The 16180-nt window shown below is 32.3% G+C and overlaps 1 protein-coding gene across 1 annotated transcript in view; it reads right to left on the bottom strand.

The window, feature by feature from the left end:
- Window positions 1-1623: 1623 nt before the first annotated feature.
- Window positions 1624-16180, bottom strand: part of LOC111051833 (hormone receptor 4) — a 41704-nt gene continuing 27147 nt past the window's right edge. The window contains exons 6-14 of the mRNA XM_022338405.2: window positions 14013-14161; window positions 13285-13346; window positions 12562-12735; window positions 9861-9995; window positions 9320-9448; window positions 8676-8801; window positions 7796-7988; window positions 6689-6816; window positions 1624-5506 (exon numbers count right to left, since the gene is read on the bottom strand). Coding sequence (XP_022194097.2) covers window positions 5426-5506; window positions 6689-6816; window positions 7796-7988; window positions 8676-8801; window positions 9320-9448; window positions 9861-9995; window positions 12562-12735; window positions 13285-13346; window positions 14013-14161 — 1177 coding nt within the window. The 3' untranslated portion in view covers window positions 1624-5425. The remainder of the gene's footprint in view (window positions 5507-6688; window positions 6817-7795; window positions 7989-8675; window positions 8802-9319; window positions 9449-9860; window positions 9996-12561; window positions 12736-13284; window positions 13347-14012; window positions 14162-16180) is intronic.

Here is a 16180-nt window from a genome sequence, read left to right as displayed (position 1 = left end):
TCTCAGATAGTTTTCAGTAATCAGTTGACCTTTCCAAAATTTCCTTCTACTCTGATAAAAATCATGATAAATTTAGGAAGCTCTTTTCTATCATTACTGGCAACGCTTCTGGAAGTTTTTGCCAGAACAAATACTGTAATAATTTATTATCGTTTATAATAGTTTATTGCCAGGGGAGCGGCACCCCAAAACTAACTTGACAATATTAAGACTGCAGAAAAAGACAATCAGGCTAATCAAATTGAGCATTTCAAGCCGTTATTTGTTAATTGAGGAGTATGCGCATGCGCTAGTGCTCAAAAGCCGACGGGTGTCGTGTTAAGTCGCCGGCACAGTCAACTTTTCAAGAGCAGCTTTTAAGCGAGTGCGGTGAGTCCACGGGGCCAGTTTACGAGCTGCTTGTAAAAAAGCCGGCTTGTAGCTTGTAAACTCATCCCGTGGACTTGACCCTTTACTGGCAACGCTTCTGGAAGTTTTTGCCAGAACAAATACTGTAATAATTTATTATCGTTTATAATAGTTTATTGCCTTGGGAGCGGCACCCCAAAATTGTCTTGACAATATTAAGACTGCTGAAAATGGCAATCAGAATAATTGATTAGGCTAATCAAATTGAGCATTGCAAGCCGTTATTTGTTCGGAATAAGATTTTCACTGTTATATCAACTTATATTCTGGAGATCGTAATACTGGCTAGGAATTCGAACCTACCACAGAGATCCAACTGTTACAACATCAACACAAGAAACATAAACGATATAAATTTTCCTCAGCTTCGACTGAACAAACACAAAAATCCTCCGATAAAAGCGGCTTCAACCTTCTGCCACCTCATCTTCAATCCATAGATAGCAAAATAGTTTGTTTATTTCAAATTTGGAGCACTATCCATTACAAGAACCTTATTAAACAATTACAGAAGAACATACTCTTCAGCATTTGAGATAGTTCCTTTGAGGTATGAAGCGCTATGATCAGTTGATCATACTTTGGTCACCCCACGACACCATAAATAAATGTGAAGCACTAATCTGACAATTCCCTAGTCAATAGACTGTAGCGAAGAAATAAACTAAAAATATTGAATTTGTCTTGAAAACGTTTTTAATAGAATGAAGATGGACCAATTTCGGTTTATACACCATTACCAATCTCTCTTAAACAAATAATAAATGTATGTTTATAAAGTGTTAATGGCCGTTTTCACACTTACCGATTTCTCGCCGACACGACACCCAGAATGTCTTCCGATTGGCTGATTCTAACGAACATCTGATTCTCAGCCAATCAGAGGACATTCTGGGTGTCGTGTCAGCGAGAAGTAGGTCAGTGAGAAAACAACCATTCTCTTCTACTTTATTTCTAAATTATTTCTAGTTATCCATTCAAATTAATCAGTAGTGACAATGTCAAGTCCTTTTGCCCAATAAAGATATCCACCACTCAATCACATTCACTACTACAACAGAAAGTTTCATATCATTAGTGTAGTTTGGTGTATTTAAGTCGAAATAGTAGCTTTTCTACAATACAGATCTCCAAAAACATTTTTTTAGTGTCTTGGTCTTTGTACATTCTCCGAGCATCTGGTTACAACCTAAATAAATAAATTAGGATTCAATGTCTGATAAAATGAAGATTTAATTCAATCACTACACAAAATTTACTATGACATTTATATATTTACATTAAAGACAACAACAATTTCAGTTACAATGATAATAATTTTCATCATCATTCTCAATCAATAAGATTACACTATTTTTATGTAAATATTAAAGTGAACAACACAAGGCAACGTTTCTAGACACTGCAATCCCCAACTCTGGGGACTGGTGCAGTTCAATAATAAAGTTAATAATTACTGTGTTTCTTCTATTTTAAACTATCTCTTTCTTTTTCATTTACTTTTTACATTTATCTCATTTACATATATAAGACACAGAGTTGCAGTTCTATACTCTATGTTTAGAGTCACATCAGACTTAGTTGAAGTTTTTGTTCATGCTTGCTTCAAGCATAAACCCAATTATTTACAAGCATAATAATAAATCATATCAAACGAATTTCCAATAGCATTTTTTTACTGTCCAAAGACGTTTTTATTAGCACCAATAATTTCCTATACTTTTTGAATTTTTGGTATAATTTAATTCACAACATAATAATTTGAAACAGATTCCACAAACATTAATTTGCAAAAACAATATTTACGTTTTTAGAATATACTTCAATTTATAACTCAACCGGATTAATTTTAGCAGATACACATTTTTCAATTTTAATTGAAATTCAAATGTATTCCCGGTTCCAAAACACATTAATTATTTTTCAACATTCTTATAAATTGGGACAACTCTTGGAAAAGCATTTTATGCTAATAATTATCATCAAACAAAATCAACAAGAATAACTCATTAAGAAGATAGTTTATAACTTTTTCTATAATCAAACAATATTTACACTTTTTGAGTTCTTTTTCAATAGACAACTTTGGAATCGATCTTTCATTTCATGACAATAATAAATAGTCCCGAAACAAAGTATATATAAAACAAATTAGCATAAGTATAAAAACATTACATGAAATATGAAATCTATTGATAATATCTACATAATGGAGTGAAATATATAAATCACATATAAAACTGTTTCAATAGCGTACTAGATTAGATTTTTCCAACAGCTTGGCAGTGATAGTTATGATGGTTGTTTTATAAAAAATGTATAATACACGTATTATGAGTTTATTCTGAAAATTGTAATAAATTGAGCCGTTGGACTCATATATTATAGCCTACAATGTGGTACATTATTCAGAATTACAAGTGAAAATGATGCTTTGCGTACTATGAATCAGTCATTTTGCTCAAGTCGTAACGTGTATTGTGTAGCCAATATTCATTGTTGAGAAAAAATTATAAAATGCATTCTTTTTTTTAAATGGCTACCGGCAGTGAGGCACTTCCTTTATCAACTCATAAACACTAGCTATATTTTCTGAGATCAGTGCTCTTTATATCAGACCATACATTTACAAAACGCCACTAAAACATTTTTAATAAACCAAGAGTTAAATCTCAATTCTCAAGTGATCGAACTACACCAATAAACGCTGCGTTTTGTTCACTGAAATTTTAAAATATTACAGAATTCTTAGTATTTTAGCAAACTTATCAATTTATACAAAATCTTACTAAGTGTGCATGACCACTTTGATTGCTTGGTCCTTAGCTTTCAAATCCGAATTTGTGTTGAAGTTTATACAGTAAAAATCCTTTGAAGAATCAACTGATTCCTTTTAAATTATCCAATACATACATTTTGTAAAGTTGTCAAAGTTTTCTCAGACTCAAGAATCTTAAATAATTGAAATGATCCACCATTTTTCATAGTGTGATTTAGCTTGTTCAAAGTTGCCTAAAACATTTAAATATCAATTTTATTATACTTTTTTCTTTTAAACAATATTTTTTTGAAATTTTTTTCACAACCAAATCAAATATATTATGAGTTTAGAAATATGGCGGTATTTGGAATTTACAACATAATTTAAGGCTCCTTTTTTATATTAATTCTTCTGAAAAAACTTCAACAACTATTACAATATACATGACATGATTAGATAATGCATTTATTAATAGAAATTTAAAAATAGAAATAGTTAAATCAGCTATTGTAGTTGATAGAATTTATCACTTTCAAAATTATTGACTCTGTCATATCTCTTGGCTAGTTAACAAATTTCCTCTTCCAGTACCGTACCTACTCTATGAATTTCTTAGTGGATTTACAAGTGTAACAAGTAACACTTCTTGTTTGGTAAATACTTTTTTAACTGAATTTCAAGTTATTGAAATGTTCACTTTTTTAGTGAATTGTATCTAGTTACATATTATTTTATGTAGAAAATACTATTTGAAGTCTCCAATAATGGATACGATACTACTCGTGATTTTAATAGAAAGTAAAACTTTTCATTGCATATAAATTCTAGCAGTTCTTATTGGCTCGCAATATGTGCTCTTCTTTTACAAAATCTAGTAACAAACTAACCAATGTGACTGAATTCCATTCTACAGAAATGAAAATTAAATTTCTGAAAGTTGTACAACAATAAGTGTCTATCAATGAAACCTGAATGTTATCTGGTAACTTCTTTCCGTATAGTGATTTAATCGCGTAAATGATATGAAGCGTATGCAAAATACAAGGTTTAATCACCATTACTGGGAATGCGAATGGTCTGCCGGGGTTCATCCCCGATCAGTTGGACTGACTGAATCATCGAAAATTGTTAGAAAGATAAATTTGAAAGACGGTCAAGAATCAAAAGACCACTCCCACCTATCTAAATTTTATAACAATTATTTTACAAGTCTTATATACAAAAATCAATTCAAACTTTCACAACACTCTTCTCATCTGAGACTTTATGACATTACATATCTGACTCAAGGAACATTATTAGTATAGATTATCATGGTACTATCTTATTACCAATACCATAATCATCGACATCTCTAGATGACACTGGGAAGTTTTGTTCTTGGTAAGACCCAACCATCACTAGATTATAAGGAAGATGATAATGACTGATGATAGTAATTTTATGATACTGTGGTAACTTTTACGGTGGACTACAAATCAGAATACTTTCCATAAACTGAAAAAATGGCAGCTTGTTTACATATTTATGTTAATGAAATGATATTGATAGAACATCAAAACTAATTCAAAACGTCACTACTCAATTCTATCAAGTAAAATTGGATGTGTATATTATTTATATAAATGAGCCTACTACTGGTCTAATGTTCGACAAAATAAAATGGTAACAAATTTTAGGAATCGACTTAGCGAGTTACTTTGTTTGATGAGGTGAATTGACTGAAATTTATTGACAATATTATTCCATAATATTCTGTTGAGGTTCATGAATGACGAATATTTACTACACGATGACTTTGATGAATGGGTAGTGATGTAAAATGTGGGAATATTGGATGAAAATTGGACTTTGGTTCATGTCGTCATAGTAATTTGACGGAAATAATCTTGCTTTCAGCCTTTCTCGAAAGTTTTTCAAATACTCATTGTAAAAAACCAATAACATTTGTTGTGAAAGGCAAGACCTCGTACAGCTGGCAGTCATATTTAATCAGTCGTGCGTTTATTATCAATAAAATTACTCTTACTATTATTTATAACTTGGTTTTTAAATTAATAAGAGTGTGGTTAAGCCTCTTTTTCTAATCCAAAACAGGATGGTAACTGTGGCTTGAAGAGCGGGAGGCGCGAGGCCCATGATCACAGCTCACCTATCTTCTGCTAGCGCTATCATTACAACAGAGTGGCAGCCTAATTGCAATAATCGCTGTCGTTATTAACTAGTTGCTGTCGTTGCCTGCTGCCTTGCCTGCTACTATCTCTGAATGGTCGAGTTGAGCAGGAAGGGCACGTAGAACATCTTACTGTCCAGCAATAACGACGCTGCTGACTGAACCTGAAATATCAATCAACAAATTAATTAATTGAATTTTAAATAAAATTATAATATTACTACAATTATAAAAATGTTATCTATAGTAAATAAACCCTACCGTATTGATGAAAAGATGCATAAAAATATATAATTAGCCACTGTGTATCTTTGTAAATATTAAAAAAAATACTGAGGCTGATGAAGCTTCTCATCAGGAGTGAAATGCATACCTCAGCTCATCACAAAAATTAAGTGTATTTTAAATATTTAAATAGAGATAATCAAAGATAAACCGTGTCTAAACAACAACAAAGATATATAATTAGACTTCATGGTCTTCAAAGTAGAAAAGCTCTTTTGGATAAAACTCCCTACAAATAAACTCATGAACGAAAGTAAAGCAACAAACTATTCTACCCTTCATGCTATTCAAATGAATTTAATAACTCTTTTGTAAAAACTCCTTGTAATTCGATTGAAATCTCAATTAATTATTCATTTGATAAATGAGGCAGTTCAATTTTATAATTCAACTACATTATTAATAATCTGGATTAGCAATCTGATTACCCTATAGTGAACTGCAAACTACACTTACCAATCTATAATAATATTGTTTAAAGAAAGTAGAAAATAAATAAAATATTTCATTTAAAATTTTAAAAACGTTGATCTAGATGTAAAGTTTAATTTTTGAGTGCTCAAGTTAAACATTTCCTTTTGACGTTATTCCAAAGACCTTAAAGATGCATATCTCTTTAAGGTCTTTGCGTTATTCTAATAAATTATTCTTATACTATCGTTTGTTAAAAACTCGAATAACCTACAAGTGTGAGGGAAAAGGAGGAATTTTATGTGATAATACAATTCCAGGCGAGGAGAAAGGTGGAACTGTATGTGATGATGCGAACCTACGCAAAATGAACAAATGTATGTACGTTTTGTATGTTTGTATCAGTGATTATACAAAAAAGTATGTACGTTTTGTATGTTTGTATCAGTGATTTACTTAAAGAAGTAAAAGTGCCTAATTCTACTCCGATGTTGCCGATTTGCATCTACTCTAATATTGACATAGCATTAATTTTGTGTGTGCATTATCACACAAATTTTCACCTGTTGTTTCTGATATATTCTATGTTAAAAAGTGAAATTTTTCGCAATTGTATACCTAATAATTGAATTTGATTGTATTGTACTGACCTCAGGTAACCGTAGTAGCAGCTCGTTGAACCTGTTGGTCTGCTGCGGAAAGGTATGCTCGACGTATGTCTTGAGGCAGGTCATGTACCTCTCTTGAATCGTCTCCAGCTCGCTTGAACCACCTCGTGCTAAAAGCAACACAATGCTTTATTACATTCAAATATTACACGAAATTTAAATTTAGAATCACACATATTCTGCTTTCAATTTGTGAAAAATACTCATTTCAGAGACAATAATAACCAAATAGGTCTTACATTTCAAGTATATTATTTTAGTATAATAGTGTATCTTGAACCAATAAAAGTATAAATTACAGGCTGATTTCTACCGACACTTGTGTATTTTTGAACGGGAAAATGGACTCACATTGATAAAGTGAAATAATATTTAATTTTTTTTAACATTGAAAATTCGGGAAAGAAATGTCAGTTTTAAGCTGTGCCTGTTGATCTTTTCCCAATCATTTTTTTATTTTCATTATTTTATTGAAGAATGAATAATCCTGATTGAAAAAAACATTGGTAACGGTATGCTATCGTCAATGAAGCAAATAACGAGATAATATAATCAAGAAATAATATTGAGAAAAATTGATGAAAATACTACAGAATGAAGAAAGTAGAATACATTGTTGTATTTTGAAAAGGATGCACGAGCCTCTAGTAAATCTGTAGTGAGGTCGACGTTGTAAAGTCAGCACTTTATTAACACTAGTGTTGCTAACCTTGTCTGTCATAAGACACAGCAGATAGCGCTATCCTTTTCTAGCTCCGCAACGTTGCCAGATTGTTTTTAAACGATGTGGAAATCTAATTCAGGCCAATTACCAAAATATTTAATCTCAATTGTGAAAATAAATGATTATATTATAACAAGATGAATATAAATGATTATTATTAACAAGAATGAACAATTACCGTTTCATTACATCAGCTATAGGCCATAGCACTGACAACGCAGAGAATTGGCAACGCTGTTGTCTCAACTGTTCCACTGACTTCATAATGTGGACCTCACTAGATGACTGTGTTTTTTTATGTAATATGATACTGTATCAATTGAATACTTATAATAATAATCTGAATGAATGAGTATATGACTTACTAGGAGTGAGCATGATGATAACTTTCAAGCAGACGTACTCCTCCATTCGGAGTTTGATCTGGCGAAACATGAGTGTGACGTAGGTGATCTTCTCAACCATCAATCCCACATCTTGCCGCAGTTGGTCCATCGTGATGGTTCTGCCCATCATCGACGTTAAACAGTTTTGTAACGTACAAAGGTTGTTGGAAACCTGACAAAAATAACAAAAAATCATCATTATTAATACAATCATAGCATTAGTGTAATCTTAATACTCTTGAATACATTTTGATTTACTTAATTACTGCCAAAACCATTCAGTTGCAGAGTAACAGAAGTTTCAACTATTGTATAGAAGTAAACAAATTAATATTTTTATCAGGGCTATCACTCTTTGTATGATTATGAGAATGTATCATTATCTATTATTATTACAATCCTCCATCGGTGTTGGAGATCCATCCAGTCTGACGAATTTCTTACAAAAGCTTAACGTTAGACATGCTTAACTGTGAGTTGAAATATTTCTATTTTCAATGTTTATTCTATTACTTATTATATCATAATTATATTACACTAAAAACGCCCGTGTTTTGGATGAACACTTTAAGACATCGGTCAAAGATTTCTAAAATAGTCATATCATGTCAGAGGCCCTTAAATTGATTAGGTGCAACCTGATACTCTGACACCTGACCTGAGCCAGCCAGGTCACATGATATTAATATTTTTATTATTATTAACTATGGCATTTTCTATAGTATTTGAAGCCATGCATATCCTATATATTTATATCTCACGAACAAATTGCAAGCTTCTTCCGAAATCAGATGAAATAAGCTACCAAAATCAATAAATTTGATTATGTTTGTATGAATTGGTGCCATGAATTGTTTACCTCACGGTTGAAGTCTTCGGGACCATCGAAGCTTCCCATTTTGTGTGGCCCGTGAATCGCCTGGTAGGCCGACGTTGTTAACACCAGCAGTTCATGCCACTTTTGTGTCAGCAGTCTTGTATGTACCTGAGCAACAAACATTTCCCAATAAATACATAATAAATAGAAGCAGAATCTTGATTCCCAGATTGACATATTTAAATACAACATAGTTATTATGGGGAGTCCGATCCCACTAGGCATCAAACTTGCATCACTGTAGAAATCTGTAGAAATTCTTCCTCTCGCCCAGACGGCACTTTGCCATGGGAAAAATTTCCTTCAAAGAACACTATTTTTATTGTATAAAATGCCAAAAAAACATTTCTAATAATTGTATTAGCGCCATTATTTATTCTTTAAAAATTGTTTATTGTTCTTCCTTTTTGAGTGAATTGTTTGTTTTGAACACTTTCAACTAAATTTTGCGAGAGCATCTGCTCTTGAGTGCATCATGTAGAATCATGAATGAATTTACAAAAACGGAGATCCTATCAAATTTAGTATCTCACTTGAATGTTCCACTGTCTTCAGTAAAATTTTACCAAATAAAAAATTATTTTGATAAGGTATTCTATTATCATTTGTATTCAATGTTGTCATACTTCAACACGAAGTTCCAGATAGAAGGGAAGCCTCTTCGTCCACTGGACCAGTTTGTAGACTATCGAGTCACCAATTTGCATCAGTTTATCCGATAGATCTGTTTTGTGCTCCAGCAAGTCATCCATATTCTGAAAAATGAAAAATGATATATTAAGAGAAATTTACACTATGAACAGAGATTTTGTGGCATTTGTACATATTAAGGTGAAATAAGAACGATATTGTCAGTTCAACATAATTATGTATAACATAATTAATATAGTTTTTATTTTACCTTAAGACAAATTGTCAAATTGAGAACTACGATCGTTATAATGATTAATGATTATTATAAACATGAAAAAATGCCTGTTTTTTTAGCTTTTATTACTTTATCAAAAAATTTCTCCAATACTACTGCATCAAGAGGTAGATAGGCCTAATATCTTTTGTTGCAAAAATAACTTGTTCGAGTCAGTGAAGACTATAATATTCAATAATGATTGATTTGTGGTGAATTATTATGTGAAATTCATTATTCTAATCGGATAAAAAACTCACCCTTAATGTGGCAATGTCCTGGAATTCATCGCACTCAATAAGCCTGTTGATCATGTGAACGGCCCCCTCTTCAGAAAGAGCGCGATCCCTTGACGAGCTCACTGCAGTGTCCAGTCTTTGCCTCAAATGAATCACCTGCAATTTTAATTATTCTATTAAATGAAATATGGAAATCAAATAAAAAATTTTCTTATTCCACTACACGGTAAGTACAAAAATATACAATGATATAAAATATTAAATACAAGTAATAGAGTACTTAAATTATGGTTACGTAATATTATAAATTATGGAATGAGCGGTTATAGAACTGCGATTTGAAATAATTTTTATCAATGATCCATACTGTATAGTATCAAATAAGTTTGTGAGTGAACTATTGACGTGACTTGACGACTTGTATTTTTCTTCCTAGATGATAGAAGAAAATTGGCATGAAGACTTTAAATTAATACTGTACTTTCAATTCATGTATGTGGAGAGTACATAAATAATTTATTTAATATCAAGAGTAGCCTTCATGTAAAATGGATGAGAACTGAGATTATTAATTTACTTAATAGAAAATTTGTGTAATTCAAGTAAAACAGTTTTAAAATGTTTCAAATTAATACCGGTACTGTATGCTTGCAATTTAAGGAAGAGAATGATGATGAAAAATGTATTCAAATCCACTTGGTACTGATTTATATTTTCAATTCATCTACTGTATATAAGTAAAGAAGGATGATTCAACAACATGAGTTACCTAATCATATTATTATTTCTCATCTCTCAGCTCTTTTCAATATTTTTCTCACTACTCTCATGTAAAGGTGCGTACAGACTTTCGCACTGCTCCGCAATCGAACGTGACTCGAGCAGATCGATTGATGATCGACCAGGGAGCAAGAGTGGAACGCGAGAAGAGCTAACATCTTCCGTAACGATCATGATCGGAGCGAGTGCGGAGCGTGTTGGAGGCGCGTATATATGTACGCACCTTAATGTAGTTCCTTAATAAAATGAAATGAAGTGCAAACTACACTGCACTGCTCCGAATATGTGGACAGCAGCAGCAGATAACAGTGAAAGTGGTGTAGGTCTACACCGGCCGGGAGAATTGGCACCAACAACAACAGAAATATGAATAAAAAGAAAGCGAAAGTGCAAAGTGAAAGTACATGTACCGATTCGGAAAGAGCGCCAGAAATTCGCACAGACTGATCATTTCTACTTCCTTTTCCGGACAGTTATTTCATACTCAGTCTGCGTGACAGGATAAAGCGATCTTCCTCTTCCTACTATTGAAGTGATACTTGAATAAAAGAGGAAATCAGATCTAGTATCAAGTACAATAAAATAATTGTTTATGGGATTGTTGGTATAGAAACTACCTAGTTTGGAAAGTGTATTATGAGATAAAACCTATTTATTAATTATGAATATATTTCGCATTACCATAGAGATCTGGTATTACCCAATTCTATTTATTCTACTTTGAGTTCAACTTAGGGTTTATTTATTTAATTTTTGAGGTTATTGAGTCAAATATTCCAAGTGGCTAAGGTGACCAACAGCATTATTGGAAATCAGTATTGCTACTGGAAGAATAACAAAAAAATTTCAATAGTCATGAAATGAATATACGATATGGTGTTTGGTCTCACAAGATGGGAAAAAACTTCAATAATAATTTACGTTTCGAAGTAAGGTTTTTGATGGTTAAGAAGATAGAATTAAATTAATTTTGATTATTCAATCTCAATTATTCCTATTTTTCTAGAAATTTACAAACTATTTATTTATTTGATAGAGCAAACATACAAGTATACATCAGTCGGAAAAGAAAAAACAGGCTTTTGCTTAAAACTTCTTCAATTTCCTAAGTTGTAAATTTAGAAACTCAAAAACAATTATAATTATTACCGGGTACATTAAGTTCGATATTTTTAGTTAATCAGTAAAATTTATATTATCGAGTTTTTCAGTTTCTCACCTCACTGGGATTAGTCAACGCCGTTTTCAAAATGGTTCCATTGACAAGGTGCGGTGGAATTCCGTGTTCAGACGTAATGGTCAGGCCGGCCATTTTCTGCTTTTCATGTATTTGTCCCTGTTGATTCTTCACCTGGCCATTTCTCTGCGTCTTCTTGTGCTTTTTGTACTTGACCTGCAACAACAAACCGAGACGATTCGTTGATCACAACCATTTTTATTGAATCAATATTATGTTGAATTCTTCTGAGATGAACTAAAGAGCATTGAAATTAATACAGAAATAGGAAAGTATACTTCAAAAGAACGTGGAAGGACAGTTTATATAAACAGGAAACATATCGAATGCAATATTATAGTTGAAAATCATTTTATGTCTCCTGGTACCGTACACAAAAGAGCTATTTTCATATGGGAATAATGAAGATTTGACCTGAAAAGACATTCTGTGATAAAGATTGAAGCATTTAAGATTAACTTCAATCTTATTCCTATTTTTCTAGAAATTTACAAACTATTTATTTATTTGATAGAGCAAACATACATCAGTCAGAGTATACATCAGTCGGAAAAGAAAAAACAGGCTTTTGCTTAAAACTTCTTCAATTTCCTAAGTTGTAAATTTAGAAACTCAAAAACAATTATAATTATTACCGGGTACATTAAGTTCGATATTTTTAGTTAATCAGTAAAATTTATATTATCGAGTTTTTCAGTTTCTCACCTCACTGGGATTAGTCAACGCCGTTTTCAAAATGGTTCCATTGACAAGGTGCGGTGGAATTCCGTGTTCAGACGTAATGGTCAGGCCGGCCATTTTCTGCTTTTCATGTATTTGTCCCTGTTGATTCTTCACCTGGCCATTTCTCTGCGTCTTCTTGTGCTTTTTGTACTTGACCTGCAACAACAAACCGAGACGATTCGTTGATCACAACCATTTTTATTGAATCAATATTATGTTGAATTCTTCTGAGATGAACTAAAGAGTATTGAAATTAATACAGAAATAGGAAAGTATACTTCAAAAGAACGTGGAAGGACAGTTTATATAAACAGGAAACATATCGAATGCAATATTATAGTTGAAAATCATTTTATGTCTCCTGGTACCGTACACAAAAGAGCTATTTTCATATGGGAATAATGAAGATTTGACCTGAAAAGACATTCTGTGATAAAGATTGAAGCATTTAAGATTAACTTCAATCTTATTCCTATTTTTCAGACATGCTTTCTCATATTTTTTGTTGATCAGTAGAGCTATAAAAACTAAACTAATTTTAATTTTTTTTGAAAAATTATGCCTCATATTTTATAAAAGTGTGTTTGGCTCAAATGAATCCTGCCAGCTTTCAAGATTCATGCTTTCAGTATAAAATTTGTCTAAAAATTAAAATAATTTATAAGATTTTAAAACTAACTGAATAGAGACAGAGAGCTCACCCACCTTGTATAAATTGTAGACAGCTCCTGAATTTCTTCCCCCAGGCATCCTGTCCTCTCTCACAGCTGAAAAATAAACAAATAAAATCAATAAACTTTTAAATGTTTATTAAATTCGTTAAACTAGATACATGAGCAGGGTATTCAGAAAGAAGGCCTCATCGTAACAGAAAATAAGTACATAATTCCAATTTAATAATAATTTATTATTGAAGACAGTCATTAACAAAAGCCCAATACACGTTTTTGAAGCCATAAAAATACAATTTTCATCATTTTTTTGAAAGACTACCTGCAGTAAAGGGGATCTAAAGTTTACAGAAATTCTCCCAATGAATCAAGATATTGATTAATTACATAATATTATGAAACTGAAGTTCACTTTCTTCGAATATCTCGTTTGAGAGAGCACATCTAATCAATATTTTGGGTCACTATTATGCTATGTGCATGTTGTGCTGCTCCATTCGCCTCCGTGCCCACATCAATTTAATTCTTTCTTATCTATCCTTTCTCAGCTGTTTGATGTTGTGGGGGTTCTTTCCTCCTCCTCCCCGATTTTCACTTTATTAAAATTCTTACAATATTAATTGTGTCGAATATCTTTATTATGTTTTCCTTAGATATTATGATACCACTTTCCTCATTGTTATATACATTTACATTTTTATCAGAAATGTTATTATCATTATTGAATTCATCTATTCTGTTGTATTTAAATGTTATACAAACCTTGTAAAACCATTCCTTGTTCGATGCACTTTTTAAATCGACAGTACTGGCATCGATTCCTCTGCGCTTTGTTAATTTCACACACACCATCTGCCACACACGTATACACCCTTCTATTTTGTACAGTCCTTTTGAAGAATCCCTTACACCTGCAAATAAACGATCCACATTATGGGAGGTGTACAATAATAAATTATAAAATAACACATGAGAAAATCATTACTGGATTTTAAAATGAAAATAATTGCTGGCAATTACTCTAGATTATTCAGCTTCTGTAATTTATTTCATGGATCGTATTAAATCTAAAATGAGAATCGTTTTGCAATGAGATGGAAAAAACCATTATACTCTTGCAGATTAACCGTGAAACAAGAAATGCTTGAGCTTGGTTCATAATAATTATTTAACCAGAAGAGTTTTCAATTACACAGATCAAGACAAATCTTCGATTACACAGAAGATTTTTATGAAAGCTCACTCACAAACGTTTTGATTATGCATGCTGTATGTCGGTCGTTTCTACCACTGGGTTACATCATAAGAGATAATGAAAAACTGGAATTTGAATTTGTATTCCAGCAAACCTAATCGCATTGAACCAAGAATATTACAATATAAAAGTACCATTAATTCATAAATGGAAACAATAATCATTTTCTTAGTCTTTTTTTACTCAAATGAATTTCATCATTGAGCTTTCATTGACGCATATCCATGAGTATGGTCAGGTCATCTTCTTTTGCCCACTGTACAGAGAATACTGCAATGTCAGTGTATTGTGTTGGAGTAGGTACAGGCACCTACAAATAAAGTTGAATATCAAGTTTTTCTGTACAGTATTTTGTAGTCTATCAGGTACATTATATTGAAATATAGGTGGAAAATCAGTAGGCGCATAATATGAAGTACTGTATTGAAGTAAGTTATTGGTGAATAGGCTACATAAAGCATAGGGTAAGTAGATTAAAGGTGTAAATCATTTTACAAAATCAAAGTGTAGATCATTGATTACAGTAGGCTAAGATGACTAGCTAAATTTTTTGGATCAAGATACATAATAATTTAGGCATGAGTCTACCATTTATTAGATCGATCGCTCCTATATAATGAATCATAAAATATTACGTGAACTATGACTATGACTATCGCAGTGTGTCAAAATATTTTTGTCGGCCAGAACGAAGAGTGATTGGGCGAGCTGTGTGAGCAGTGAACAGTGAGCAGCAAAGGGGTCTTCGACCCTTCAGGGCCGCGCTAGTTTGACACACATTCGGATGGCTCGTGGTAGGGAGGGGGAATTTGTAACAGGCTGTTATGAGAAGCTTTTCAACTTAATCCGTTGGAGCGCAGCACTGAACTGGGTCACGTGGTACACTGGATGACGTCACTGGCAGCCGGCAAATTCGGACAAGGTCATTTTCTTGTCGGATCTGGAGGTGGGCGTTGATTTAACTTGAAACTAGTTGGATTAACGGGGTCCTGGTTGTCAACGATCAACAGGTTTCTTTAAAACTAGTTTCGACTTGATTTTTCATTCAACTGTACTATAGTAAGTAGGCCTACCAGCCTACTGATTGTGAACAGATTTCTGCAAAATTTTGAATGAGAGTTTTCCTGCGGCTTTCCATTTTTCCAACTAGATAGTTTTTACTAGGTTACATCTAGCACCAGAATAATACATAATAGTTTTTTATGTACCCAAGTTTTTTCTTTTTAATTTGAAAAATATTATTTCTTCAACTGACAGTTGCCAATAAGCAATAATACTGATAAGACATAAGGACATGTAGAAAAACTAGGAAATATAGATGAGAAAACAAGAGATTAATTCCAGTATAGAGAAAAATCGATCTGCAATCTCCTTTTTTAAGTGCATTCTATCTCTTATTGAAGTCTTATTAATCTTTTGTCAACTTCTTTGATTCTGCATTGTATGGTCTGACAGTTCAAATCACAATCAAAACCAGAATGAGAAAGATGATATTATGATAACTTACTGTAGTAATTACCCACTGAATATGAGCAACAAAACTGATATCAAGTATCATGGGGTGTTACTTAAAATCACTTAAAACCTAACATTAACCTTGCCCCCCCCCAAAAAAATTCTATATACACTACTGTAGTATACTTTGTGTGGATTCAATTAAAAGTGTAAGATGAAA

Source organism: Nilaparvata lugens, chromosome 7 (genome assembly GCF_014356525.2).
Source record: "Nilaparvata lugens isolate BPH chromosome 7, ASM1435652v1, whole genome shotgun sequence".
Classification (NCBI taxonomy): domain Eukaryota; kingdom Metazoa; phylum Arthropoda; class Insecta; order Hemiptera; family Delphacidae; genus Nilaparvata; species Nilaparvata lugens.
The sequence above is the reverse complement of the archived record's forward strand: the minus strand, read 5'-3'. Positions and strand labels throughout refer to the sequence as shown.